The sequence below is a fragment of the Genypterus blacodes genome, unplaced genomic scaffold, assembly GCF_046128005.1.
Source record: "Genypterus blacodes isolate CSIRO-AG114 ecotype Tasmania unplaced genomic scaffold, CSIRO-AGI_Gbla_v1 ptg000053l_1, whole genome shotgun sequence".
Classification (NCBI taxonomy): domain Eukaryota; kingdom Metazoa; phylum Chordata; class Actinopteri; order Ophidiiformes; family Ophidiidae; genus Genypterus; species Genypterus blacodes.
The window spans coordinates 5,831,856-5,858,800 of NW_027466865.1; the positions used below are offsets into that span (position 1 = coordinate 5,831,856).

Here is a 26,945-nt window from a genome sequence, read left to right on the forward strand (position 1 = left end):
CTTGTAGTAAACTTTCCACCACATCCGGCTGGGAGGTACAGGTTCATTATTTCAGCTAACCTCGTTTAATGGAAGGGCCAGCGCTGAACTAATCGGGATAGTTGACGTTATAGGTCAAATACAGATGATTTACCATTGCGAGTACACATATTTGTTTTGGTTATTATTTTAAAATCAGAACATTTCATATGCTTTTACGTAAGGATGACTGACACCAAGTATCGATTTTTATAGACATTTAACCTTTGATCAAATATGTTAACCCCCATGCGGATTGACTGAATGGTTAGGTCCACTTTGGAACCGACTATTGTTTTTTACTGCGATTTGTCTTCATACGTATCCCGTTTCTGGCGTTAACTGACCAAATGATAAGCACGAGTGCACACAAGAGTAATTTACACCTTGCGTGAACTTGTCAGATATGTTCACGAGTAGCTAATGGTTATATAGTGTGTATATCTTTCTTTAGCGAACGCCCCTGTCTTTATGACGTAACGTAGTCCGGGCACTTCCTCGTTGAAAAGTTTTATTTAGGGGAAAGCTTGGGGAAAGTTGCCCGCCGGCTTGGACGCCCCGACGTTGTTTTGTGAAACACGAAGACGCGAATTATGTCTGTGCTGCATTTGGGAACAAGTAGCGTGTAGTTTTAGTAGTTTTTCCACATGGCTGTAACGGGAAGAAGCTGGCTAACGTCAACATTGCACTGAGAAGCTCGATTTAGGAGCAAGATGTCCACGGCTAACATTAGCCAAGATATCAAACTGGAGTTTCCCCTGCATTCCGCAGTGTGGGATAACGACTACAGGACGTTAGAGGAACAAATACGACTATCTCAGGTGGGTATTCAAAGCACCGAATATGCGATAGAGCGGTGGAGTAACGTTTGCTAGCCAAGAGGGAGCGTTGTGGTCTGTAGTTATTGTAGGCCAGATGGTCTTTACATGTATGTTACGTTGCATATTGTCGATCGTTTTCGTAAATTATTGCTTTACTCCACAACAGCGCATGCAACACAACCCAGTGTATTATGCTACGAAAAACTTATATAAACTGCAGACTATCATTGAAAGTCATTGTTATTGTAGATGTCATTGTGGTGATGGTGTCCTGTCACTGCCTTGTTAAACACGGTTCATTCCAACTAAGTCAAACTAGTTGGATAGTTAGTTGATGTTTCCATTTAGGTTTTCTTATAACTCGCTATTATATTGTTGTTGTTTAATTGCTGTTATTCAGTTAGTTATCATCATTTCCTACCATGCATCATCATACTGTAACCTCTAAAGTTATGACTCATGTCAGAGCAGACATGATGCTGGTGTCTCATACACTATAATCAGTGCTGTAGGCCTAAATTAAAAGTTGTGTAAGTGTGTGGCAGACTCCCACGGATCAGTATTACATGGTAGCAACACCAGCATATAGTCGAATCAAAATGCATTGAAACGGTGAGCTGGATTTCACTCAGTATGTCCCTCATCATGATGAACGGCATACTTTTATTTTCTCCCCGATTCTTTCAAGACGGACATCGAGGGTCTGGACCCCAGAGGTCGGACGCCCCTCCACTTGGCTGTGTCTCTCGGGCACCTGGAGTCAGTTCGAGTCCTTCTGAGACACGGTGCTCAAGTGACAAAAGAAAATGACAACAATTGGACAGGTGAGGCGTTCTAGAGTGACTTAACTGGTGGGATATTATGAATGTTTTGCCGTGAATTGGACAGGTGAGGCGTTCAAGTGCGACTTAACAGACGGAATGTTATGAATGTTCCCCGTGCTTAGCTTGCAGATATGATGTCTCGCGTGGTTTTGTGTGATTACTTAGAGCCCTTCTCATATTGACCTACACATATTGACTTTTATTGTCTTGATTGCCTGGGTTTCCCCCGCCATTAGAAGAGAGGAAGAAGAACCGACGCAACAGCTAATGAAGTTTATGGCGTCAGATAGCGATCTTCTTCTTCCCCTCCTTCTTCTTTTTTACCTTGCGTCAGATAACCTTAACTTAACTACCTTACCTACGAGTGCGTTCTCGTTTATTCATGCGTGTTTGATGCTTTAGCTCCCCGTTCCCGTATTTTGCGTACTCAATTATTTTCTGCCCACGTTTTACTTTGGACCGCGTTTATAAGTGAAGCAGTTTCACATATTACCGTCTTTGTCGAGGTTTACTAATGGCAGACTGAAAGGAAATGAGCGGTCTGTTGATCCGTATTGGCTTTTGTGCGCAGTGTTGCAGGAAGCCGTCAGCACTGGAGACCCAGAGATGGTTCAGCTGGTGCTTCAGCGCAGAGACTACCTCAAAGCCTCCACGGCACTGGGAGGAGTACCTGAGCTGCTGTCCAAGATCCGAGAGGTGGCGCTTTAGAGATTCCCCCTCCTTTCACTTCACAGCAAACCATATTTCATATAGAATAATGACATAATCCCTCCTTTCATCCCCAGTCTCCAGATTTCTATATGGAAATGAAGTGGGAGTTCACCAGTTGGAGTAAGTTTGACTTTTATTGTCTTGATTGATTGTCTGGATATAATTAGGTGCATGCTAGTTTATACACACACACACATACACACATACTTATAGATGTACACACACAGAAGTCTTTGAAGGAGATTTGTCAGTGTCATTCAGGAACAACTGCATACCTGCCTCTTGATATGTGAAGTATGTATTTGGTGTAGTAATCAGTCACATTGTTTTTGCATCACGTGCAGCTACATTTCTTTCCCTTGTGGGACAATCATATGCTGTTGCTTCACAGTCCCTCTTCTGTCCCGGGTTTGTCCAAGTGATGTTTGTCGCATTTGGAAAAGTGGCGCCAGCTTGCGGGTAGATGCCACTCTTCTTGGCTTTGAGAACATGACCTGGATCAGAGGGTGTCGAAGCTACATCTTCAAAGGAGATGGTGCAGGCTTTATCGCTCGACTCTTTCAATACTTTCAATTCCTGCGGCTTTTGGTGTAAAAAGATGCACTTGACCTGACAGGCTATGTTTATTATAGATGCCTGTGCAGAGTTGATGGAGGTGAATCATGACGAACAAGTTGTGGACACAGAGCGCTTTAACATATCCCAGGAGATTGAGGACGTCACACTGGAGTCAATGCAGCCGGCTGAACAGGAAGTTGCCAAAAGATTAACTACCCCTATTGTCAACACCTACTTGGACACCAAGGACATTGCTTTTGAGAGGCAAGAGTCCCAACACATTTTCACCTCTTTCCAACATCATGCATAGTTAAACCTTCTCGCACCAGAAAAAAAACTATAACTTGATTAAGAACTAAAAGTTCCAGGCTCCTAGCATTACTCTCTAATTGAGGTACACTAAGACACTCTAGTGTGTCATTTAATGGTCACAATGATTGTAATGACTTCTGTTGAAAAGAAAATTGTCATCCTGTCTCTAACTAGTTCCAAGTTACTGTATTTGTGGCGTTTCCATTGACTTTCATCGGATGTTTTCTGTGTGAGACATACTGACTACTCACTTCTGATTCTGTATCAAAACTGTCTTCCACAGGACCAAATCTGGAATATGGGGCTGGAGGACGGACAAAACTGAAGTAGTGAATGGATTCGAAGCAAAGGTTCACATAAATTTTAAATGATCTTTCTGTTTTGAGGAACAAATGCAGATGAAGACATTGCTGTCTATTTAGATGAGATTAAGATGTTGAATTCTGATCTTTTCTCAGGTTTTCAGTGTGAACAATGCAAATGTTGTAATCAGGACAAGGACAGAGCATCTCACAGAGGAGGAGAAGGCCAGGATAAAAAGTGTGTAAAGTATTATTTATTTTTTATCTACTATTTTACACACCTTTATTGACTATATACTGTAAGTAAGGCCTTTTTTTTTTTATCCCTGAGACTGATGTACAGTATTGACATTAGACTTTTCCTTCTTGTAGGTGAGAGGAACATTCTGGAGTCTCTCCTGGGGACTGTGGAGCAGCACATAAGTGCACAAGGGGTAAGAGGTGCAGAAATAAGACAGACTAATTTTGTTCCCATCAGTCAGATCATTTGATGCGAGTGTTTGACCCCATAGGATCTTACTCTTGAGTATGCAACTGCCACCAATCCCACTGCAATCACCCCAGAGGAATACTTTGATCCCAACTTTGACTTGGGGAATAGAGACATTGGCCGACCGATTGAACTGAGCATTCGGACACAGAAGTAAGAAAGCCATGTAGCTTTGTGACAGCGTTATTTATTTAATTTGACACAATTGACTTATATTTTCCTTTGCAACACAGGTTCAAGGGCACACTGTGGATGAGTGAGGAACACCCTCTCTCCCTGGTGGAGCAAGTAACTCCCATTATTGACCTCATGGCCCGGACCAGCTCCCATTTTGCACGGCTGAGAGACTTCGTCACCCTTAACTTTCCTCCTGGATTTCCTGTTAAAATAGGTATGAGGAATTCCAATGAGTTTATATGCAGAGCAGAAATGCAACCGACACGGCGGGACTCATCTGTGTTCTTCTCTTGCAGAGATTCCTCTGTTCCACGTGCTCAATGCCAGGATTACCTTTGGCAGTGTCAATAAATGCAGTACAGAAGAGCAAGTGAACACACCAGCAGCAGCCACACCAACATCCTCAGGAGACAATGAGGAAGCTGCTGGTTAGAACACAACATGAACTACAGAATGCACCTTTTTTATGGGATAGGATATCCAAGTTACCTTATGCGTTAACATGTTAAACATCTCAACCTCTTTGAATGGCAAAACATTTCTAGTACTGTCACTTTTCAACTTTAATGCTCTCATTTCGACAAAATGATCTGTACCTACCATCTCTGACAAACCCGCTCTCTACATCTTAAGTTCCATCCCTGTGAGTTTTTTGCTGACACACTCACCACACATCTTTTCATCCTTACAGCGACCCCTCCATTTCAGGTGTGTCCTTCGGTGTTTGAGGTGCCTGTCCACTACCACCGCCGAGGGGGCAACCGCCACACACCCTTGTCCAACAATGATGAGGAGCTTTTGCAGTATGCCATCCATCAGAGTATCCTGGAGTCTCAAGGAGTTCCAGGAGAGGTCAGACAGCAGCAACCATACGAGCCGTCAAATAGACGCCTGCCACACTTTCTCATGTCGTGACATTCATGCTATGGTAGTTCAACCTTGCATCTCTGTGTCATTACAGGAAGTGACCTGGGATGATGCTGATGGGGAATTCACTGACGTAATGCCCAGTAGCCAAAGTGACAGGTAGGAACACAGATTAACATGTTGGCATAGTAATTACCTAATTATGTGTGGTAAAGGAAACACTACCTTTTAGGTTGTGGAGAAGTGAGACAATTTGTCGCACTGATGCAGCAAATTTTACCGTGATGTAGACATCAGTGTGTGTCAAACTCTTACAAAGCCACAAAGCCACAGATGTTACTTTTTTTCCTGTTATACAAGGAGTATCCCAGAGGGGGTGCTAGTGGATTATGGAGACACCTCCAGCCCTGCAAGCTCCTTTTCTACCTCTAGCCCGGACTCAGAACTTCGCCTGGCCATGGAGCTCTCAGCACGCGCTCAAGAGGAAGAGGAGAAGAGGAAGAAGCAGGAGGAAGAGGAACTGGAGATGATATTGCAGCTTTCACTCACTGAGAAGTAAAGGGAATAAGTAATGAGGCTGAGCTTCAACATAACACAACTTTTCCAGATCTAGATGCAACCATCACACCTCAACCAATCTCAACCACTGTCTTCTATGCAACCTTTTTTAATAGGTCTTTATTGCACAGGCAATATCTAACTCTCAGTATCCCATATTTTCCAAAAGCTATTTGAAGTAATAGCATGCTCCTTTATATATTTCTATCCCAATATAATACATCTCCATCCTTGAGCTTGATCGACAAACTCTTTAAAATAATTCCATTTGTTTGTTTATTTTCCAGTTAAGAATCACAGCCACAACCCACTAGTGTTGATGATATTATCTAGAGAGGATTCATTAAGTGTACCTGAGGTTGAATGGAAATGAACAGTGCAGACTACTGGAGGTGACTACACGTAGTGGCAGCAGGCAGATCTGTTTGTTTGGGTCCAGAGCATTGTTGGTTTTATGGTTAGTTTTATAGTTTTTTCGCTTCACCTGTTGTCTCAGATGTAAGTTAGAATGACAACTATCAGTACAGTGGATCTGGTGGGACAGACTCCTTTGCTGCCTCTGTGTAATACTGAATACCTACAGAGTCACTTTGAGCCTTATAGGCTCACTGATTGGTTGATTAACTCAGGGCTCCAATTTAACAGTCCCTTTAATTTATTGCAGAATAACGGCTCAATTCAGTCAAAGCTGGCTGACAAATTAATGCAAGTATCATGTAGTCTGTGAATGTACACAGTTCAGATGGGCAAACAAAAGCATGTCTCAAGAAAATGAAAATCAGCTCCATGGTGATATCTGCTGCACAACAAGGAATGGGGCTTAAACTTTTCAGCCTGATTGTTTTTTAAGAACATCTTTCCCAATCTTGTGCTTTCATTTTTATTTTCCTCTTATTTTGTCCTAAACTGTCTGTAAGCAGCATCAGCAGTTCCAAAGGGCAATAGAGACCAGTCAGCCAGTCAGTCAGTACGCATGCAGCAGTCATGCAGTTCAGAACACACACAACCAGTGTTTGCACAGATTGTTCTGAGAGTCCAGCTCTTTATTGCCATGGACAACTCTAGAAAAAACAACACCATATGTATGCCAAGACCAAGCATGTGTTCCATTTGTATGATTTGTCTTTTAATCAGGTGCCAAATGATTTTGTTGCTCTAATGAGGCCCAGTGGCGTAACGCCTGTGCTGAAGGTTCTTTGCGGGGCCATGTCATAGTCAACTCATGCAACAATTATGAAACTTTGTACTTCAAACATGGAGATGTGTGTTTTATCTGATCGTGCTGAGTAACACGCATTAACCACTAGTTGATTTCACTGATAACCAACCACTCACCCAAGGTCTCTGCATCGCTTTCAGCTGAAAAACAACCAATTGTAATGATCAATTTGCCAAACTGCTGAACAGTTTACTTTAAACAGGCTAGCTTTGTTTAGATTAAAAGAGATCTTTGTAATGCGCCATTTAATAGCTGCAAGATTTTTTACGTTAAAATTTTAAGAGTATGTTGGGTTTAAAATGTTTCTAAAATAAAAGCACTTTATTTCCATGTGGACTGAAGGTGACTTGCTTCATGTGTTTTATTTTCCAATAATTAGCTGAGATAAAGAGAAAACATATTTTGTGAATGGATTTTGACGTTAGTACACATAACTGCAGTCCATTGGATTGTTTACTACATTGCAGTGAAGAATTGGTTCTAAAATGCAGTATTGTGTTTTATTTCCTTCAACAAAATATGAAGTGAACCATTTATATACATCACAGGTCTGAATTGTTTATATGGTTTTATCTCACACTCTTGTTTATTTGCAAATGTACTTAATCATAATGATCTCAAACACAAAGTCACTTAACTCTGGCTGGGTAAAGACAAATTAAATATGCAGATTTTGATATGTAATGTTACAAAGGGCCTCATTAGAGGCAAAGTTTACTTAAAACAGCTAGAAAGTACAGTTGTCTCACTGAACCACTTCGCCTTTCCAATGCATCCTTGAATGTCTTGGGTCACAATTGCACTTTTCCCCCCCAAACAGTCCAGTAAGACTCACAGGCTTAACATTATTATATACATATTTATAGATATAAGGCCACATGATACAATCAATCTCTCGAGCCACACTTTGTACAATATCTTCACATTAAGTACGTATATTGAAATTAAAAGTGCTGATCAACCAAATATATTTACATTAACAGAGGACACGAGACTTCCAAGTATACAATAGGTTAAATATATACATTAATGACCCCGTATAACAAAGGAAAACAGTAACATTGTATAGTGTGTAGTGGTCTGTCCAGTGTATTGTCCTATAAGAGCCCGGCTCTCTCCTCTGTCTCCTGCCGCCTGGAGGAGACTGTGGCACCGGGGCTGAGCGTCTCGGTGCCCGGCGCAGAGGTCCGTGTGCACCGGGAGGGCAGCGGTCTGTGGGTGGGATGATGTCTGTTTTATCGACGAGACAGCGGTTTGTAGACACACACTGCCATGATGACCATCAGCACCAGCAGCACTGACAGCACCGTCCCCAGTGTGACTGCAACACACAAGGAAGACGGACACACACGCACACAAACCCTAGATTAACGAGAGTCACATTATTCCATCTAATGGATTTCCATTTTTTTCTGTTCGATTCTGTTCTCCTAGTGCCCAGACAGGTCACGTGATGCTGTATACGAGCATCACTCCTGATTGTGGGGGGATGAAAGGTTCCAAACACTCTCACGCCATCTTACCTAAATTCTGATTCTTTAAGACAAAAACATAAGCCCTCTCGGTTAGATTGGATTCTTCGGATTGCGCGTTTAATGACATGAGAAGAGACATTATTATGGCTGGTCGAATAAGGTGCAGCATCATAGCGGAGGAAGATGAGTAGGGATGAGGAAGACGAAGTCGTCTTCCCCGGGTCCTAATACCGCCGGCTCATAGTAATTTATTCCACAGGCTGAATACTGAAGAACCCACTCTGTCTGTATTCTCCCTTTTTTTTTTTTGCTTGTTATTATCTTTCATTCTTGTTCATATATTCTCCAATTACACTGCAATGTACAAGAGCTAAGCCGCGTACATACACACAATCAACAGGTCTCAAGCATTCGCCCTGTATACTGTACATAACATGTTGCGCAATCACAATAGAAAGAGAGTTGGCCGAATTGAAGATCAACAACTACGGTTTGACCGGAAGTGATTTCATTTTAATTTGACCCAAAGAGTGCACCGTTGAGTCTTTCCTCTGTTTTTCTTCGTGTTTCTTTTCTGAAATGACTTCCCTTCTAGAAGAAATGAACCTTCCGAGCCTCCGTATGTGAACATTAACACGCCTGAATGGACTTTATTTCGCTCACTCGTCACCTGCTAGCCTACAGAGCTATTGAAGTTAGCTCAGCTTGCTAGCCGGATGTATCCGGACACAGACGGAACTTGGCAATACCGCGCTAGTTAAGATAAAATTTAATGTACGATGGAGAGACAACTCCAAGATTCGTATCGTCTTGTGAAAATGTCTAAACTCCACCAAGTTTCTCATTCAAAAGAGGAGAATGAACGACAGCACAAACTACTGAGCGCTGTTTTGAACCCTGTGGTTCACTTACACAGAGCAGGTTTGTTTACTTTCTATGTTTGAAACTACTCACTGTTTTGCATTGAGACGTTGAATCTGATAAATTATTCCACACATTGTTATTTGGCGCTTTTATATGTTGTGTTTCTTTCATTGATCCCTGTAGATGTCCACCAGCCGTTGATGCAGCAGGAATGGTGCTCAACTTTGAAAAAGGAGAATGCAGAGTCTCCACACATTAAAGAGGAACAGGAGGAACTCTGGATTGGTCAGGAGGGAGAGCAGCTTCAATGTCTGGAGGAGGCCGATTTCGCATCCACTCCCATCCCAGTGAAGAGAGAAAATGATAAAGAGGAAACACAGTTCTCCCAGTTTCCTCAAAGCCAAATTGAAGAGAACAGAGAGTCAGAGCCTCCAGCCAGCATGTCAACTGAAAATATTAAAAGAAAAGCTGACAGAGAGCGTTATGGAGGACAAAAAACAATTAAGAATATTGATCCAGCAAGTGGGCACACAAATCTAGTCTCTTCTGAATCTGAGACTGATGACAGCAATGATTGGGAGGAGACCAGAGAACCTCATTCAGGTTTGAAGATCCCGAAAAACGAACAAGTCTTTCTTAGTAATATGCAATGTGACGATGACAGGAAATCTATTATCAGCTCACAGTGTGATAAAAACTTTGACTCTGAGTCTGATCTGACAAAGCAGAGGAGAATACACACTACAAATAAAACAACTAACTGCTTGGTTTGTAGAAAAATATTTGATAATGAATCAAAATTAATCAGGCACACAAGAATTCATTCTGGAGAAAAGCCTTTCAGCTGTTCAGTTTGTAGAAAAAGATTTGCTGAGAAATCGAACTTAATCAGGCACACGACAATTCATTCTGGAGAAAAACATTTCAGCTGTTCAGTTTGTCGGAAAAGATTTCAACGGAAAGGAAACCTAACTGTTCACATGATGAGTCATTCTGGAGAAAAACCTTTCAACTGTTCAGTCTGTGGGAAAAGATTTAGACGGAAAGGAGACCTCACTGATCACATGATGGGTCATTCTGGAGAAAAACCTTTCAGCTGTTCAGTTTGTGGTAAAACATTTCATTTGAAAAGTTATTTAACTAATCACATGAGAAGTCATTCTGGGGAAAAACCTTTCAGCTGTTCAGTTTGTGGTAAAAGATTTAAAAGGAACACACACTTAACTCATCATGCAAGAATTCATTCAGGAGAAAAACCTTTCAGCTGTTCAGTTTGCAGAAAAGAATTTGTTGAGAAATCGAACTTAATCCAGCACACAGCAATTCATTCTGGAGAAAACTCTTTCAGCTGTTCAGTTTGTGGTAAAGGATTTAATCGGAAAAGAACCCTAACTGTTCACATGAGATGTCACTCTGGAGAAAAACCTTTCAGCTGTTCCGTTTGTGGTAAGAGTTTTAAAAGGAACACTTATTTAACGTCTCACATGAGAATTCATTCTGGAGAAAAACCTTTCAGCTGTTCAGTTTGTGGTCAAAGATTCACTCAGAAATCCAATTTAAATACTCACGTGCGACTTCATTGTGGAAAAGAGACATCCAGCTGTCTGGTTGTGAAATAAAGGTAAACATTTCATAGGTTCTTCCCAGGGTTCCTTCCACGAACAATTTCCCATTTGTCTATATTTTGACCCCTTGTATTTGTTTTTTGTGTGTTGTGTGTTTGAGCAAACAGATTTATGCAAGAGGAATGCAATTTACTCTCTTTCTGCACAACTAGACAATCAAAAATGTAACACATCAACGCAAGTTAAAGAGACAATGCACTATTTACTAGGTTCTCTTTGATGGCAAATAAATTAGAAAACAGAATTTTCATCTTCCAATATCAATTATGATTAATAGTTGAAATAATCAGGTAGATAAACCATGATTACTCAGATTTTTTCTCAGATTTATCCAAGAAAGGTTTTTGATTGATTATATTCAGAATGATCATTTATTACTGAGTTGCTTCATATATTTGGTCTACCTTTCTACTCTTATTGTTTAATATCACGTGATTGGTTCATTGGTTTGGTATGCAGCCTCTGCATAATGGAGCCAGTGTGCTGTTGCAGTGAAATAGCAGTGATATAGTTCAGACACCTGAACCATTTCACTGTATATTCAAAACCAAAACAAAATACTTAGCCGCTGAGAGGGCTAATGTTGGGAGGCCTCTGATAGGTGAGCAAGTGAAGAGCATGAGCCTGTAGCTTCATTATAGTTGTTCAATATGTTATTGCGGCAGCTGTATGTAAGCGGACATTGACGCCTTTGACTAACACTCATCAGAATTTTCCCTGATGTAGTTAATCTGATTTGAAATGGCGTAAATTATGCCATTGTTACATTATTTTTTTCCCCGTTTAAACGTTTTTTGGACGTGTGTGCTTGTAAGCCTCAAAGTTGACTGTCAGTAATGATGAACTGTAACCATGAGTTTGAGTGTTCCATCTGTTAGTGACTCCTCTGAGATGGACATGTGTTCTGGATGCTGAATGTTTACATTTGTTTGAATAAAGTGAAGGGCACTGTTTCATACAGCCCTCTCTTCAGTGATTTGTCAACCTCTTAATTGCCAAGCTCCCTACATTGGTGTCAGAAGTGGGAAGATTATAGAGAGAATTCAACTTTTAAGATTTAAGAGATTGAACAGTTCATTGACCAGACTCACCTACTGAAGATAGATGCTCTGCCACAGTTCCGCTGCTCGCAATGGCACGCCGATGGATGCAACTGCCCATGCATCAGCACCCACGATGCCACCTGGGGGAGGCCCTGCATGAGGATGACCGCACAGAGGTGGTGTTTTCTACCCACACAACAGCCCCCTGTCAGCGGCCTCTCGTCAGAGCTGCTGAATTCAGTGACAAAGAAGACAAATGGGAGCAGCATCCAACTGACAGGAAATGACAGCAGAGTGGCCCAGAAGTGAGACACGGAGACCCTGCAACTGTCAGAAGATGAACTGACCCGGAAACAAGTGCCGCTGCCAGCCCTGCTCCACCACCACCACCCTGTCCCCAAGTCAGCTGCCATAAACTCTGGCAGTGCAGCAGCGGTGGCCTCGGCCAGCAACAAAGACACCGGTGTAAGCTTTCATTGGGATCTTTGCTGCCAAAGATGAGGGCAAGAATAGGCAAACTGGGCTGGTTCAACATGAGATTAAGACATGTTAAGCACAACCCATCCGTCTGCGCATCCTCTCCTAGTACCAGGTAGCAGAGGAGAAGATCTGGGAGATGGTGGAAGAAGGACAGCTGGCACTTCTGCGTGGAGGATGGGACTGTTATATCCTGCAGCTGCTGGTGCCCTGTGCGCTCTGGTTCCAGGTTCTGCAGGTCATCTACGCTGGGTATGGACCACTACGGCAACGGCAAGACCCTCCACCACCTCTGGGGTGGTTCAACTGGACGTGGAGCTGCAGGTATTGCAATATGTGCAATCGCTACATCCTTGTGGCCATGAATTATTTCATCAAATGGCCGGATGCATATATGAATACGTATATATACTGTATATATGTCACAGTTCAGTCATCCAGCTCTCAGTGTTTTCCGTTGATCCTGCCTCCGCCCCACTCAGCCTGCCAGCCACACCCACCTCGCCAGTCTTCTCTACTCACCTGTGCACACACCTGCTTCTCATCACATGCAATCAGCCCAGCACATATATTCACCAGCTCCACACTCACTCCTTTGCCAGATTGTTCTTTTCCATGAGAGACCTTCCAGCGTATTCCTGCCTGTCTTCCCGGTACCGACCTTGCCTGTCCCCGATTCCTCTGCCTTGCCTGTCTCCTGATTTCCCAGGTATCCTGACCGCCCGCCTGTCCCTGACTACCCGCCTGCCTGCTCCTTCCTTGTACCGTTGCTGCATCGTCTGCCTGCCTGCCCGCTCGACCAAGCGCCGCCTGTCACTGTGTTTCCGTGCTGTCCACCTGTCTGCCGGAGTGTCAGTAAAACCGTTGAACTGTACCAGTGATTCTGAGTCCTTTGTACTGCAATTGGGTCCATACACCACCCGTTACAATATATATATATTTGTCTATATGTGATTAAAAGCAAAAATGTGATTAAACTGTACACATACACAGAATCAACAAGTCTCAAACATTTTCCCAGTATACTATGTTACACGTTGCGCAATCGCAACAGAAGGTGAGTTTGCTGAAGTGAAGATAACTACGGTTATTACGTTATTTAAGATACTTAATTTTGCCACATGCAATCCACAATGGGTGTTGGGTGTTCGTTGCCTTGCTCATGGGCACCTGGAGGCAAACTGGTAACTCTCCAGCTGCCAGTCCACTTTCCACTTGCTAGCTGGAAGTATCTGGAACTTAGGGTGGGCATATGACCTGAACGTTTTCTTCATCAGGTTTGACCAGTCATCCACCCCACTGCTGCAACCCCCATCCCCACTGTGTCCTGTCCCTCCTCCTTCTCCGCCCCCTAGCCCTCTCCTTTCTCTGTTTATGGTAATTGCCCACCCCTACTGCAACACCAGGTGGGAGCTCTCAACCCACCTGCCTCACCATTTCCATCACAACAGAGCAGGTGAGAAGGGAACTGAGGAGGTGCAAGGGTACTCAAGTCCTGCGCAGACCAGCTGAGTGGGATAGTGGAGTACATCTTCAATTTGAGTCTGAGAGGGAAAGTACCTGTGCCTAAGACCCGTCACCCCAAAGACTTCAGCGGCTACAGGCCGGTGGCACTGACATCGCAGCTGATGGATGAAGACCCTGGAGAGACTGGTTTTTGACCACCTTCGGCCCTTGGTGAGGTCATCAATGGACCCACTGCAGTTTGCCTACCAACCTGGTATGACCTTCTCTAGAGATCCCTCTCCCATCTGGAAAAGGCACCTGTGACAGGCAATGACAATAAAGTTGAATCTAATCTAATCTAATGACTGAATTACTAATTAGTACTTCCAACGTCCAATTATGTTTGACCATGAATGTAGTTACTGATGGAAACAGCATATAAACATGCTGATTGCTCATAACAGCTACATTTTCACACAGCCATGCAGTTGTTTGAGCATTTGTGATCCTTTTGTATTAAGCACCCAACTGAATTGTAACTAACTGACTTAAAAAGCCATACAGACTAATGATAGGAGTGCTGAAGGAGTTTTTTCAACCCAGTTACATAAATTACCTACATACACCTATAGTTTTGTGTTTAACCAAGCATAGAACTCACACCATTCAAACATTTCTTTGTTTCTTTGTTCTCTCTCTCTTTTCTGTGTAAAGAAGGCAAGACACACAATCCAGGTTTTTCTGACCATCCATAGGCATATAAATAGACAACTCCAAGTTTTCCCTTTGTTTTAGTGCAAAGAAGTACAAGTTCATATTGCAAATGTTTACTTTTATTTAACTATCTTTTTACAAAACACATTATGAACCACCTGAAATTTCTCAAGTCAGTGGTTGCCAAACTTTTTCTGCAGGGACCCCCCAACACACACACACACACACACACACACACACACTCTATGACCCATGTACACATCTTTGGCTTCCAAACTCCACTGGAAATTATTTTAAACACTGATTTATAAGACTGCAACTTATCTCCTTTACAGTGGAATTATTAGAAGTCCAACTGTGTAATACTGTGTAACTTAATTTCTAAATTCAGTTACTCTTTGCTGTTACACTTTTTATCAGCACAGCTTTTCAGTGGCTGGTGTGGTATTGAGACATTTACTTATGTATTCAGTTATGGTGTGTTTGCATCACTGTTAACTGAGATGCAGTATTTTGTTCTTGCCTGCGGGGGACGCTATCGCGCTGACCGAATGTGGCCCCCCCAGTGGCCACTGACCTGACATCTTTGCAAAAATGTCCTCTTAAAATTTTATTTTTTTAAATTACATTCAGATATTAATGTAAAGGGATCAAGCAATTTTATTCATAAAATAAGTTACTCATTTCACAGAGATGCGGGAAGAGATGAAAGTTCTGCTTCTAAAGGCAGCATGATGTGACAAATTTGTTATCAAAGGTCCCCCCAGGGGTTATTTACATTATATTACACCTTTCACCAAGGTAAATAGAAGCATAACAGCTTTGCCTTAAGTGAAACACCCCAGGAGCAAATACAAGACAAAACAAAGAAAACAAAGTCGTTACTCATGCAGGTAAATAAGCTAATGTTGCGTCTGAAAGAAGGGTTTCAAGGTTTCAAGTTTTATTGTCATTTGCACAGAAAAACACAGGTTAATACTGTACAGTGAAATTCTTTGTGACGAGATATCAGCAGCAGCATATAGAGAATGAAAGAATTGACATTGAATTTAGTGCAAAAATTTTAATTTAGTGAAAAATTTAATTTAGTGCAACAGGTTCTTCTTATGAAAATGGAAGCAGAAAGCAGACCAGACTAACAAACAGCAGAATAAAATAAGATATATGTATACAGACTAAAAATATATATGTACAGACTGTTCCTATAAATAAATCTAAAGTGGCATGAGTACCAATGATAGCGGAATGCAAAGTCACTGGTTGAGGAGCCTGATGGCCTGGGGGTAGAAACTGTTTTTGAGTCTAGTAGTCTGTACCCGGATGCTAAGGCATCTTGTGTGATAGATGCCCCATTGATGTGAATAGGGGCGTGCCCCTCCTGCCCTTTCCTGTAGTCCACAATCATCTCCTTCGTCTTGCCGACGTTGAGAGAGAGGTTGTTTTCCTGGCACCAGGTTGCCAAGGCACTGACCTCCTCTCTGTAGGCGGTCTCAGTCATGTGTGAACAGGGCGTATAGCAGAAGCTCCAGTCCTCAGGGTTAATTCGGAGGAGGTGATGTAACCCATTCTCACCACCTGGGGCCTGCCCGTCAGGAAGTCTAGGATCCAGTTACAAAGGGAGTTTAAACATTTCTTGTTTGACCTGACTAACCACAACTCTCTCTCTTTTCTATATAATGAAGGTCCTGTAATTCATTCTGGATGGAAACTTTGCACGAGGAGAAACAGGTCAACGGCAAAGAAGTTAAACGGCAAAGTAAGTTAAGTTGAAATGTTAAGGAACTTGATTATACATAGTAATGTTTAAGTTAAGGATCTTTTGAAATTTAAGCTATTGTTTTTGCCTATATGTCTTTTAGAGGAGCAACTGTAAAGAAAATAGAGATCGTTGGTTGGTGATGATGTTCTTGTCATTTTTACCCATCCCAACTCAAAGGTAACATAAATCAAAAGCACAACCAACTGTACTTCAAATACACAGCATATGGGCCTGACAAAACAGAAAGAAAGTCCTCCTCAGCTGCACCATCATGCTCATATCTGACATAAACAAGTAAACCTGCATCATCAGTAGTCTCGTGGAATAATAGCAACTATTTTTGATGCGTTCAATCGGTGTCGTCTTAACGTCATCTGCCATGGCTCCTATTCTCCGCGACACTGTGTCATTTGAAAGTGGCACCAAATGGCGATTTTCTCGCCACACATAATGTGTACCATCTCTTTTGCTAATGGTAAACACAGCTGCTCACGAATTGTGTGCGGCTTACCTGCTTTCGCTATGCGGAGGCTGGGCACGATAAGAAGCCTCCTGTGCTCTAACCACAGGTGCACCACGGAACTGAATTGCGAATTTGGACTGCCTCAGTTCACCACATTTGCGTACAAAAAACTCCACTGGTTTGTCTTTCAGCATTGTGTGTTTTGTTGTAGATGCCGTTTGAGATGCGATGGTTTCATGGACTCATTGCTGAGATCATCACCACATACCACACACTGTGGCTTTGACTCGTCCTCCGTCCCGCATTTTTCCGTATTGTTTTTTCGCTTTTTGCAGCACTTCAATTCAGCAACATGAGCTGGTTTTTTTCTGTATACATTTTCAGTGTCAAGCTCACACTAATGAATTCACATTATATTAATCTAAAAAAAAACAAAACAATGTGATTACTGGTTTTACTATTTAACTTATACTAAACCTTTCATATTTCACATTTGTCTGTCCACATATCCCTGTCACAATTTCCCTTCACATTCCCTGTAATTCAGGGAATTCCCTGTAGTCCCCATATCATCTGTACTTCACATGCATTCAGTCTGTTGTAATGTTAATAAGATGACAGTGAGTGTGGTTCTATTTTCACAAGGAATTAAAATAGTTCTGTAATGTTCTTGCAGGGAAGCACGTTCTCTGTCATACAGCCTGGGAAAAATTTCTGCAGGCGGCTCTGCATGAGATGAGTCTAAAGTTGAGCCATGATTTTCAGGAGTTGAAAAAGGAAATGGCAAATTCCCAAACAACTGCAGAGTTCAAACAAGAAATGGCAGATTCCCTCTTAAATTCGAGAAAATCAAGTACACTATGAGGGGACACACTGATAAGTTCTATCAGAGAGCGCAACCATTTCTCTCTTACTTCACAGATCTACAGGCTATGCCAGACCAATGACTGAAAACCTGAACACTGAACAGTTATTTTTTGTTTTTTCATCTTATTTTACATCCCAGGTGGGCCAGGACGGGGTTGTATGGATGTGGGTTGTGTGACTGCGGGGTTGGGTTGGGTCCTTGGGTGGGATTTCCTCTCTTTGTTTGTGTTTTTTTTGTTTTTCTCTTCTCTTCTCTTCACCACAGGCTATAATGCGATTTGTAGTAGCCTACATTGCTGTTTGACATCATCCTGTAAAAACTATATTTACACTATGAGATCATTGCATCAACATCACTGATGCCATCCTGGATTCTGCCCACACTACTGTGCCATGTTCTCACAACCTCCAGCGGTAGTGGCCTTGACTGTGCGGTCATGACTTGTACCTCATATTGCCTATTTTTCCTCAGGGTCGACATATAAAGTTCAACAACAATAGTAATAATAATACAACCTTCTCTCTCTCTCTAGCTCTCTCACTCCTTTTCCCCCTTTTTCTGTATAAAGAATGATCTCCAAAATAACCAATAATTGTATGTGCAATGTCATGTAAAATGTTTGCTTCAATAAAAACATAGCAAAAAGAAAAAGGAAAAAGAATGCCTAAATGTGCTTATAAACAACAGGTTAGTATTTTGCTGGGCGTCATTAGATTTATCTGTAATCAATGTCCCCCTCATTTATAGTGCTTGGCATTTGTCCGACTCCATTTCCAGCTGAGGCATGTTTTGTTTGTTTGTCCCACTGCTAAGGCACCAAATCAAACATTTTCCTGAATTCAAACAATTTGCTTACTACATCTCGTTCACATTGCACCCATACAGTTTCCATGTTTTGTGTCTATGGAGCAATGACACTACAATGTGTAGTGGGCGGGATATGAATGTGTTCGATGTTCCAACATTGTCAAATTGTCTGTTTAGTCTCTCAAATTAGTGATGTACGTTTTGTGTTGTACCCTAGATGGATAAGGATACATGCATTAACATGAATGATAAGCGAGCCGACAAGAACAGCACCAGTGCGAGGTCAACCAGCTCTGAAAAAGCCCACGCAACCATCATATTCTCCCTAAAGAAGGAAGTCGGTGCCCTCGCCAAGGCACTCAAATATTCTCAGGTGGGTGTCTTATTTGAGGTTTTAAAAACCCAGCAACATTTTCTTTGTTATCCTTTAATCATTGTTAAATAGTCAGCATTATCCATTATCCATTATCCATTCCAATCTTATGCAGTCAAAGACAGTTCTCCTCACTGGAAAGTCCACAAGGTCAAAGAGTGCCAACCCTCAGGGCTCCCAGGATCCCATGTTTGTTTGCTTAGTGTTTTGAATTGTGTTTGTTCCCCTCCTCTCTCATTTCACTTGTGATCTATTTTTGACATACTGACATCTCTCCCTTCTCTGCTTTGCTCATGGTGTATTTTATGTTCATGCAGGACAAACAAGTCAATATTGTCCCCGTCGAGTCCTGTAAATCCAGGCAAGAGAATTCAGACTTTGAGATTGATCTGGATAGTGACAGTAGCCCTGAACCCTTGAAGGAGATGTCTCAGCACCTAAAACTTGCTGATCTATCTGACAACGCCACTCTGCCTCATGATGGTAGGTCATGCTTGATTTTTTTGGGAAGGGCTATTTTGTTCACATGTACAATGCACAATATCATGCAAAATAAACCCAAGAAGTACACTTTTTCCTTAATAAACGCAATTTCTTTCCAGATATGGTTGATGAGATCTGGTTCCCTAAGAAGATTTCTGATTTGGATTTGTCTGCCAACCGGATTATAACAATTGACTATGAGTTGAAGTCAGATCACCCAGTTAGTAATGCAAATACATAATTATGATGATAATTATACTGTCATTGTAGTATTTGTGGTTTGTATCAACATGTCCTGCACAAGATGTGATAGAACCGTCTGAGTGTCCTATTTTTTCCTCAGGGCTTTACTGATGACTCATACCATGAAAGAAGAAAATATTTTAATGATTTGGCCATCAGCTACAAGCAGTAAGTTCCATTGTAACTCTGGTGTTTTGAGTTTATGATCCCACTTCACCACTAAAAGTTGTGGAGTCTTTGTCTCTGCACCTTTAAGCCATGTCACTTTATTGTATATTTATCTTTTACACTCCAATCCTTCATCTCATTTCTTTTATCGCTCTGTCTCTTAGTGGAAATCCTATTCCTCGTGTGGACTTTACTGAAGAGGAGGTCCGTACTTGGGGCGTAGTCTTCAGGGAGGTCAGCAAGGTGCATCCCACCCATGCCTGCAAAGAGTTTCTCAACAGCTTCTCTCTGCTGATCAAGTACTGTAACTACAGGGATGACACCATGCCCCAGCTGGAAGACATCTCTAATTTCCTCAAAGGTAAATGTGAAGACGAACACAATACTGCCGGCATGCCAGCACAGAATAAAATGATGCAAAAGCATTTAACAAAACTGACCATTGAAGCCAATCCTAAGTGCATTAGGGAACATTTCATCTACCATAGACCTATTTTGATATATATATGGCCATTTTGAAAGCCATTCCAACAAGTATGTTTTTAGGTCATACCTGTTTGATTAACAGATGTCTCATTCAGCAACCCAGGATCCACCTCATTGTTGGCTCTTTACTGGCCCCCTTTTGACAAATACATCCAAACAGCAACATTGCAAAATCTAAAGTTGAAATGAATATCGGCTAATGCTACATCAACACTTTGAACTGTAGATAGCGTTGTAGGTGTGTTTCAGACTAGTGCTTGATGGATTTAAAAACCTGATACTAACTGATACTGTGATACTCACTGACAGAACGAGCTTGGTTGAACAAGAGATATGCAGACAGTGTAGAAGTGTTATTTCTACTTCTGGGCTTAAGCTGTTGTGGTGATGCGCGCGTGCATGTGTGTGTGTATGTAGAGCGTTCAGGCTTCATCCTCAGGCCGGTAGCAGGGTTCCTTTCCTCCAGAGACTTTCTGGCTGGTCTGGCCTTCAGAGTATTCCACTGCACTCAGTACATGCGCCACAGCTCCAACTGTCTGTTTACCCCTGAACCGTAAATACACACTCCTCATACACACGTTAACATTCACTTTTTCATAGTCGGTAAAGCAAAACTCTGTCTTACTTTAATCATGTCCTTTTTGCAGAGACACATGCCATGAGTTGCTGGGTCATATTCCAATGCTGACAGATCCCTGCTTTGCTGAGTTCTCTCAGGAAATTGGCTTGGCATCGCTGGGAGCTTCAGATGATGATATAAAGAAACTAGCACATGTAAGAGAACACACCTCGAAAAACATCAGAATACACATTCACATACTCACACACACACTAACGGAGGCACAAGTTTAATGTGTGTTTATACCACAGGATGTTAAGCAACATCCTGGCTGTATCCTATGAGGAGGCATGGATGATCCAATCGAGGAAAAAAACAAATCAAGAAGAAATAGATAAAACAGGTTGAGACCTTGTTGGACCAACCCAGTGTTCAAAGCAATTCAGCCCAATAGTATCAAATGCTTCACTCAAGTCCAACATTGGCTCAAATTTCCAAATACATGCCATGTTTAGTGTTCTTCACTGTCTCAGGGCTGTGATAGTGTCTGACGAGGCACAAATAAATGTTGTACTCTGTTCATGATCTTCAAAATAGCAGAACTAATAGTACTAAGAACAGGCCATACATAAAAAGTCCCAAACATAAATTAACAACTACACAAACATACATACGTACATCTTCAATTAAGTTTCTGGCTTATAAATTACACAATGTCATGGTTAAAACTTTTTGTGTTTCAGTGTTATGTGTTCACAGTGGAGTTCGGTCTGTGTAAGCAGGAGGGCAAACTGAAAGCTTTTGGAGCTGGACTCCTCTCCTCTGTCAGGGAACTCAAGGTAACACAATGAAAGTGTGAATCAGCTCCATATGATTATAAGGATAAACCCAGGCTCAGTGCACCATACATTCCATGGATTTCTGATTCTGACGCAAACAACGGAAAAATGAGGCCCATTCCATGAAACAGAATTTTGTGCTGTTTTTCCTTTTCATGTATTTTTTACATCGTCAGCCAAATGTAAAAATACAACCATCAGTACAAAGGTCAAAATCGAGACTATTTCTAAAAGTGAACTGTAGAGTGTGTGTGCATAAAGTGTGAATGGTATTTTGGTAACACACAGCAAGAATCTGATGGTAGGACAAGACAACACTTGACAACAATGACCTCTCTCAAGAACTACAGAGAGTTAATAAGAAAACACGCACAATCCACTACTAATCTATTACGTAAGGAATAAAGAGGGGGATTTTCGTTTGTTAATAACTATCAGTAGGGCAAAAAGAAGGCCTATACAGTTCTCTGTTGCAGATGATAGGCTAGGTTGCATAACCACCTGCTAACCTCTGCGTTTTTCTGTGCTTGATTTATCATATGTATGTTTTTGTGTTACCAAAGCAAAAGTGTCTTAATTGGGAATAGCACAGTATTTTACTTCCTTTAGTTTACCAATGTTGCTAAATGTATCTAATGACTAAGGAGTAAATGTGGCACAATATTTGTTCTTTTACAGTATGCAATGTCTGATGAGGCCCATACGGAGCCGTTTGAACCCGTGGTGACCTGTATTCGGGATTATGCTGTAGATACATTTCAAGATGTGTACTACATTTCAGACAGCTTTGAGGATGCCACGACCAAGATGAGGTTAGTAGAGATCTGCTCTGTAAATGCAGCCCTCCCTTAACATTTTACTCATCACAATCACACATCCCTTGTCTATATCCTATGCCAATTAGCACTATTCTAATCCTATCAGAATTTTTTAAATGTAAAGTTTTGCTTTTCTGAGATGATGCGAGTTGTTAAATCACCAAAAGGAACTTTGTTGAGGGATTATAAAGCCACAATTTTGTAGTAACATATTGTACATGAACTTGTTGCACCAGGCTATTGATGTAAATAATTGACAATCTCTATGCAGGGAGTTTGCAAAGACCATGCGTCGTCCATTCACAATTAGCTACAACCCCTACACTCAGAGTGTGGACATCCTGAGGGACAGCAGCGACATTGGAAGACTCGTCAAGAACATCCAGCATGAGCTGGACATCGTAGAAGATGCGCTGAGCCGACTGGCAAAGGTGAACATCTGAGGCTTGGCTGAGGATGGCTGACTTGAGTACGCCCTTGGAGCCGTCCACTCTCCTCTTCCCTCTCTTGCTCATATAAAAATCTGTATTGTATTGCTGTCTGTTCTGCCTGCACCCAGACACTGCTGCAGTGTGAGAAATAAACTGATTAATCTGTTTATTTTGTATTCAATTGTCTTAAAACCTAAGAACCACCACATCTAGTATATCAGGTGGTTAACATTAACTGTTGCTGTTTACTGTAACATTTTCTATTTACTGTTACATTTGTTCCTTGATGTTGCCAAAAACACTACAAGAAAAACAGCTGTCAAATTCATTCAGATTCGATAACAATTGGCATTGTTAAAGGATACTTTGTTATTATTGTTTGTTATTAACAATAATACCAAACCATTTCTGTAGCTGTCAATGATGGATAGTTCCTTCTTTGCACGAGTAGAACGCAGCCTTGACTGCCGGTGGCATGAACAGAACGCAGCCCTGATTGCTGGGTATGGATCACTATGGCAACGTCAAGACCATCCACCGCCTCTGGGGTGGTTCAACTGGCCCCGGCTGTCAGCAGGACGTGGATCTGCACGTCAGTGAGGCAGTGGCTCAGTGGGTAGTGCTTCCGCTTGGGAACCGGAGGGTTGCCGGTTCAAGCCCCTGCCGAGGTGCCCCTGAGCAAGGCACCGAACCCTCAATTGCTCCCCCCTCTGCGAAGGGTGGTAATGTAATGTAAGTCGCTTTGGATAAAAGCGTCTGCCAAATGATCGTAATGTAACGTAATGTCTACTGCTGCGGCTCCAGCACTGCCCCACAAAGAACCTCTGCAGTGTTCTCACGCATCGCGCAATGGAGCGAGTGGGAATGGACATTTTGGGCTCTTTGCCATCACTAATGTGTGCAACCGCTACGTCCTTGTGCCCATGAACTTGTATGTCAACGAGTGGCCTGATGCGTGCACGGCGCTGGAGCAGAGAGTCATCACGACAGCACGAAAGTTAGTGGTAACAATTTAAATAAAATTTGTTAAATATTTGTCCAGATGTGAAAAGCAAAAATGTGATTAAACGGTACACATGCACAGAATCAACAGGTCCACAACAGAGGGTGAGGTTGCGGAAGTGAAGATAACTACGGTTTGACTGGAAGTGATTTCATTTTAGTTTGACCCAAATTGTGACCCGTTGAGACCTTCCTCTGTTTTGCTTCGTGTTTCTTTTCTAAAGTGATGTTCTATCCAGGAGAAATGAACCTCCGAGGCTCCGTATGTGAAGATAAACGCGCCTGAATGGACTTTATTTCACTCACTCGTCTCCCGTTAGCTTAGCTTGCTAGCCGGAAGTATCTGGACACAGACGGGACTCTGGACTCTGGACTCTGACGCGCTAGTTAGATTTACTGCACCATGGAGCGACAACTGTGCTTTTATCGGCGTTTGACAGCAGAAAAGATTCGTATCGTCCTGTGAAAATGTCTAAACTCCACCAAGTTTCTCGTTCAAAAGAGGAGAATGAACGACAACACAAACTACTGAGCGCTGTTTTGAACCCTGTGGTTCACTTACACAGAGCAGGTTTGTTTACTTCCTGTGTTTGAAACTACTCACTCTTGTTTTGCATTGAGACGTTGAATCTGATAAATTATTCCACACATTCTCATTAAGCGCTTCTTATTTGGCACTTTTATATGTTTCCTGTAGATGTCCACCAGCGCTCAACTGTGAAAAAGAAGAATCCAGAGTTTCCAGACATTAAAGAGGAACTCTGGATTTGTTCGGAGGAGGAGGCTGATGTCACTTATTTCACATCCACTCCCGTCCTAGTGAAGAGAGAAAATGATGAAGAAAGTCAGATGTGCCAGTTTCATCAAAGCCAAATTGAGGAGAACAGAGAGTCAGAGCCTCCAGCCAGGAGCTCAACTGAACAGATGATACCAGATGCTGATGGTGAGGAATGTGGATCAAAACATGGGAACATCAAACCGAACAGTACTTAATACGTAGCTTATCATATGTTACGTAGATTTGTTATAATGTTGTGTGTGTTTCAGTGTTGCCCACTGATGTCCAGCAGCTATTGGTGCAACAGGAGTGGAGCCCCGCTGTTAAACAGGAGGACCCAGAAGCTTCTCATGTTAAAGAGGAACTCTGGAGCCATCAGGAGGGTGAGCAGCTTCAATGCTTCAAGCAGAATGGTAATGAAGAAGAAGCTCAGTTCTCCAAGATTCCCCAAAGTGAAGAGAATAGAGAGTCAGAGCTTTCAGCCAACAGTTCAACTGAAAATATGAAAATAAAAGCTGACAGAGAGGATTATGGAGAACAAAAAAATGCTAAGAACTTTGATCCAGCAAGTGTCCACAAGAATTCAGACTTATCTGAAACTGAGACTGATGACAGCAATGATTGGGAGGAGATCAATCAATCAGGTTTGAAGAAAAATGAAAATGTCCTTCTAAGTAATATACGATATGACAATGATATGGAATCTATTATCAGCTCAGAATGTGATAAGGGATTTGACGCTGTGTCTGATCTGACAAAGCAGAGGACAATAATCAGGCACATGGTGATTCATTCAGGAGAAAAATCCTTCAGCTGCTCAGTTTGTGGTAAAAGATTTAAACGGAACAGACAGTTAACTATTCACACCAGAAGTCATTCTGGAGAAAAACCTTTCAGCTGTTCAGTTTGTGGTAAAGGATTCAGTCAAAAGGGAAACTTAACTGTTCACTTGAGATGTCACACTGGAGAAAAACCTTTCAGCTGTTCCCTTTGTGGTAAATCGTTTAATCATAAAGCAAACTTGACCGTTCACATGAGGTGTCACTCTGGAGAAAAACCGTTCAGCTGCTCAGTTTGTGGTAAAACATACAATCACAAAGGAACCCTCACTTTTCACATGAGGTGTCACTCTGGAGAAAAGTCCTTCAAATGTTCAGTTTGTGATAAAAGTTTTAATCGCAAAGGGAACTTAACTGTCCACATGAGATGTCACGCTGCAGAAAAGCCTTTCAGCTGTTCAGTTTGTGGCAAAGGATTCACTCGGAAATCACACATACATAGTCACATGCGAGTTCATGCTAGAGAAAAGATTTCCAGCCGTCTAGTTGTGGAATAAATAGAATAGAATTTTATTGATCATCATGTTGCAGCAATCCACAGCAAATCCCATGCAATTGATATTTAACTTGCAAACAAACAAACAAAAAAAAAGGTTCCATCAGTATGATACTAGTATTAATAGAAGCAACATTTCCTAAATCTTAATTTTCCTAAATCTCTAACACTGTAGAAAAAGCACTTTTTGTTCGCATTTGCTGAAATCCTCATTTAATCCTGGAAGAATCCACAAATCAAGTGCTCTGTGATAAGTATGTCTCTTTGGCGCCTCCTACTGATGGAATCTTATTCTGGAAAGACACTGAGCCCCAGAAAGTACCACCCTTTACCACAAGGGGCATCGCTGCCTCCATGGTCAATGATGTCTTATGATCTCAGGTGGGAGGAGTCAGTGGAGGCCTGGGTTGATTCGGTCATTCTGCTCTTTATACTTTATAGATGTACATTCAGGTGACATAATCCTAAACCTAACCAATCAAAAGTCTCAACTTTTTGCGAAACACATTATTACATTTATATTTCCAAATCAGTTGATATTACAAGTGAACAATGCAACAGAGCAAGACTGGGGTGTGATGCAATATTGTGCATTTTAACCACAATTACTAAATTATGTCACCATCATAAACAAAAGACAACACAAAAACGACCACACTCTTCCAGATTCTTCTACTTCTTAATTGATGTTTGAACATTTTCCCAATGTTTTGTGAATGCTATTTTTGAAAATTATTAATTATAAACTTTATCAACGCCATTCCAATAATGTGCTGCATATGCTGATGTTTTTGTGTCTCTAGATTGAAGTCTGCCGAAGTATTTGAGCACCAAATATGTGTATGGAAGAATGATTAAGCACAAGCAACTGTAATTAAGTGTCTGAACGGCTTAGAATTATGAGCAATGTTTCATAGACACCTTTGTTATGGATTTTTTTCCTACAATGAGATAGAATTATTAAATTTTATATTTTCATATCTATTTTATTAAATTACTTTATGACCTTTTCATCGCCTCTCTCTTTTTAAT

General features: G+C 41.6%; 4 protein-coding genes across 5 annotated transcripts; all 4 read left to right on the forward strand.

The window, feature by feature from the left end:
* The first annotated feature begins 329 nt into the window (after window positions 1–329).
* Window positions 330–6,990, forward strand: ankrd13a (ankyrin repeat domain 13A). Its single transcript, XM_076151038.1, has 15 exons — window positions 330–839; window positions 1,528–1,663; window positions 2,235–2,359; window positions 2,449–2,494; window positions 2,766–2,909; window positions 3,007–3,196; window positions 3,528–3,594; window positions 3,703–3,784; window positions 3,919–3,980; window positions 4,059–4,189; window positions 4,270–4,427; window positions 4,510–4,641; window positions 4,905–5,065; window positions 5,175–5,239; window positions 5,441–6,990. The coding sequence occupies exons 1-15, from the start codon at window positions 732–734 to the stop codon at window positions 5,637–5,639; spliced, it is 1,806 nt and encodes a 601-aa protein (XP_076007153.1). The 5' UTR covers window positions 330–731; the 3' UTR covers window positions 5,640–6,990.
* A 1,868-nt stretch (window positions 6,991–8,858) lies between these two features.
* Window positions 8,859–11,793, forward strand: LOC143001427 (uncharacterized). Its single transcript, XM_076151039.1, has 2 exons — window positions 8,859–9,253; window positions 9,380–11,793. Exons 1-2 carry the CDS (start codon window positions 9,112–9,114, stop codon window positions 10,813–10,815), a joined length of 1,578 nt encoding a protein of 525 aa, XP_076007154.1. The 5' UTR covers window positions 8,859–9,111; the 3' UTR covers window positions 10,816–11,793.
* Window positions 11,794–15,734: 3,941 nt separating this feature from the next.
* Window positions 15,735–22,927, forward strand: LOC143001429 (tryptophan 5-hydroxylase 1-like). The gene is made up of 12 exons (XM_076151043.1): window positions 15,735–16,053; window positions 16,184–16,257; window positions 18,616–18,771; window positions 19,089–19,254; window positions 19,374–19,474; window positions 19,598–19,665; window positions 19,830–20,026; window positions 20,569–20,704; window positions 20,799–20,925; window positions 21,454–21,549; window positions 22,228–22,361; window positions 22,639–22,927. Exons 3-12 carry the CDS (start codon window positions 18,616–18,618, stop codon window positions 22,808–22,810), a joined length of 1,353 nt encoding a protein of 450 aa, XP_076007158.1. The 5' UTR covers window positions 15,735–16,053; window positions 16,184–16,257; the 3' UTR covers window positions 22,811–22,927.
* Window positions 22,928–23,596: 669 nt separating this feature from the next.
* On the forward strand, window positions 23,597–26,924 carry LOC143001428 (uncharacterized). 2 transcript variants are annotated; one of them, XM_076151041.1, is made up of 4 exons: window positions 23,597–23,795; window positions 23,883–24,371; window positions 24,498–24,743; window positions 24,848–26,924. In XM_076151041.1, the coding sequence occupies exons 2-4, from the start codon at window positions 24,269–24,271 to the stop codon at window positions 25,912–25,914; spliced, it is 1,416 nt and encodes a 471-aa protein (XP_076007156.1). In that variant the 5' UTR covers window positions 23,597–23,795; window positions 23,883–24,268; the 3' UTR covers window positions 25,915–26,924. The 2 variants fall into 2 exon arrangements, with proteins under 2 accessions (XP_076007156.1, XP_076007157.1); XM_076151042.1 differs by having other exon boundaries at window positions 24,025–24,371.
* The last annotated feature ends 21 nt before the right edge of the window (window positions 26,925–26,945 follow it).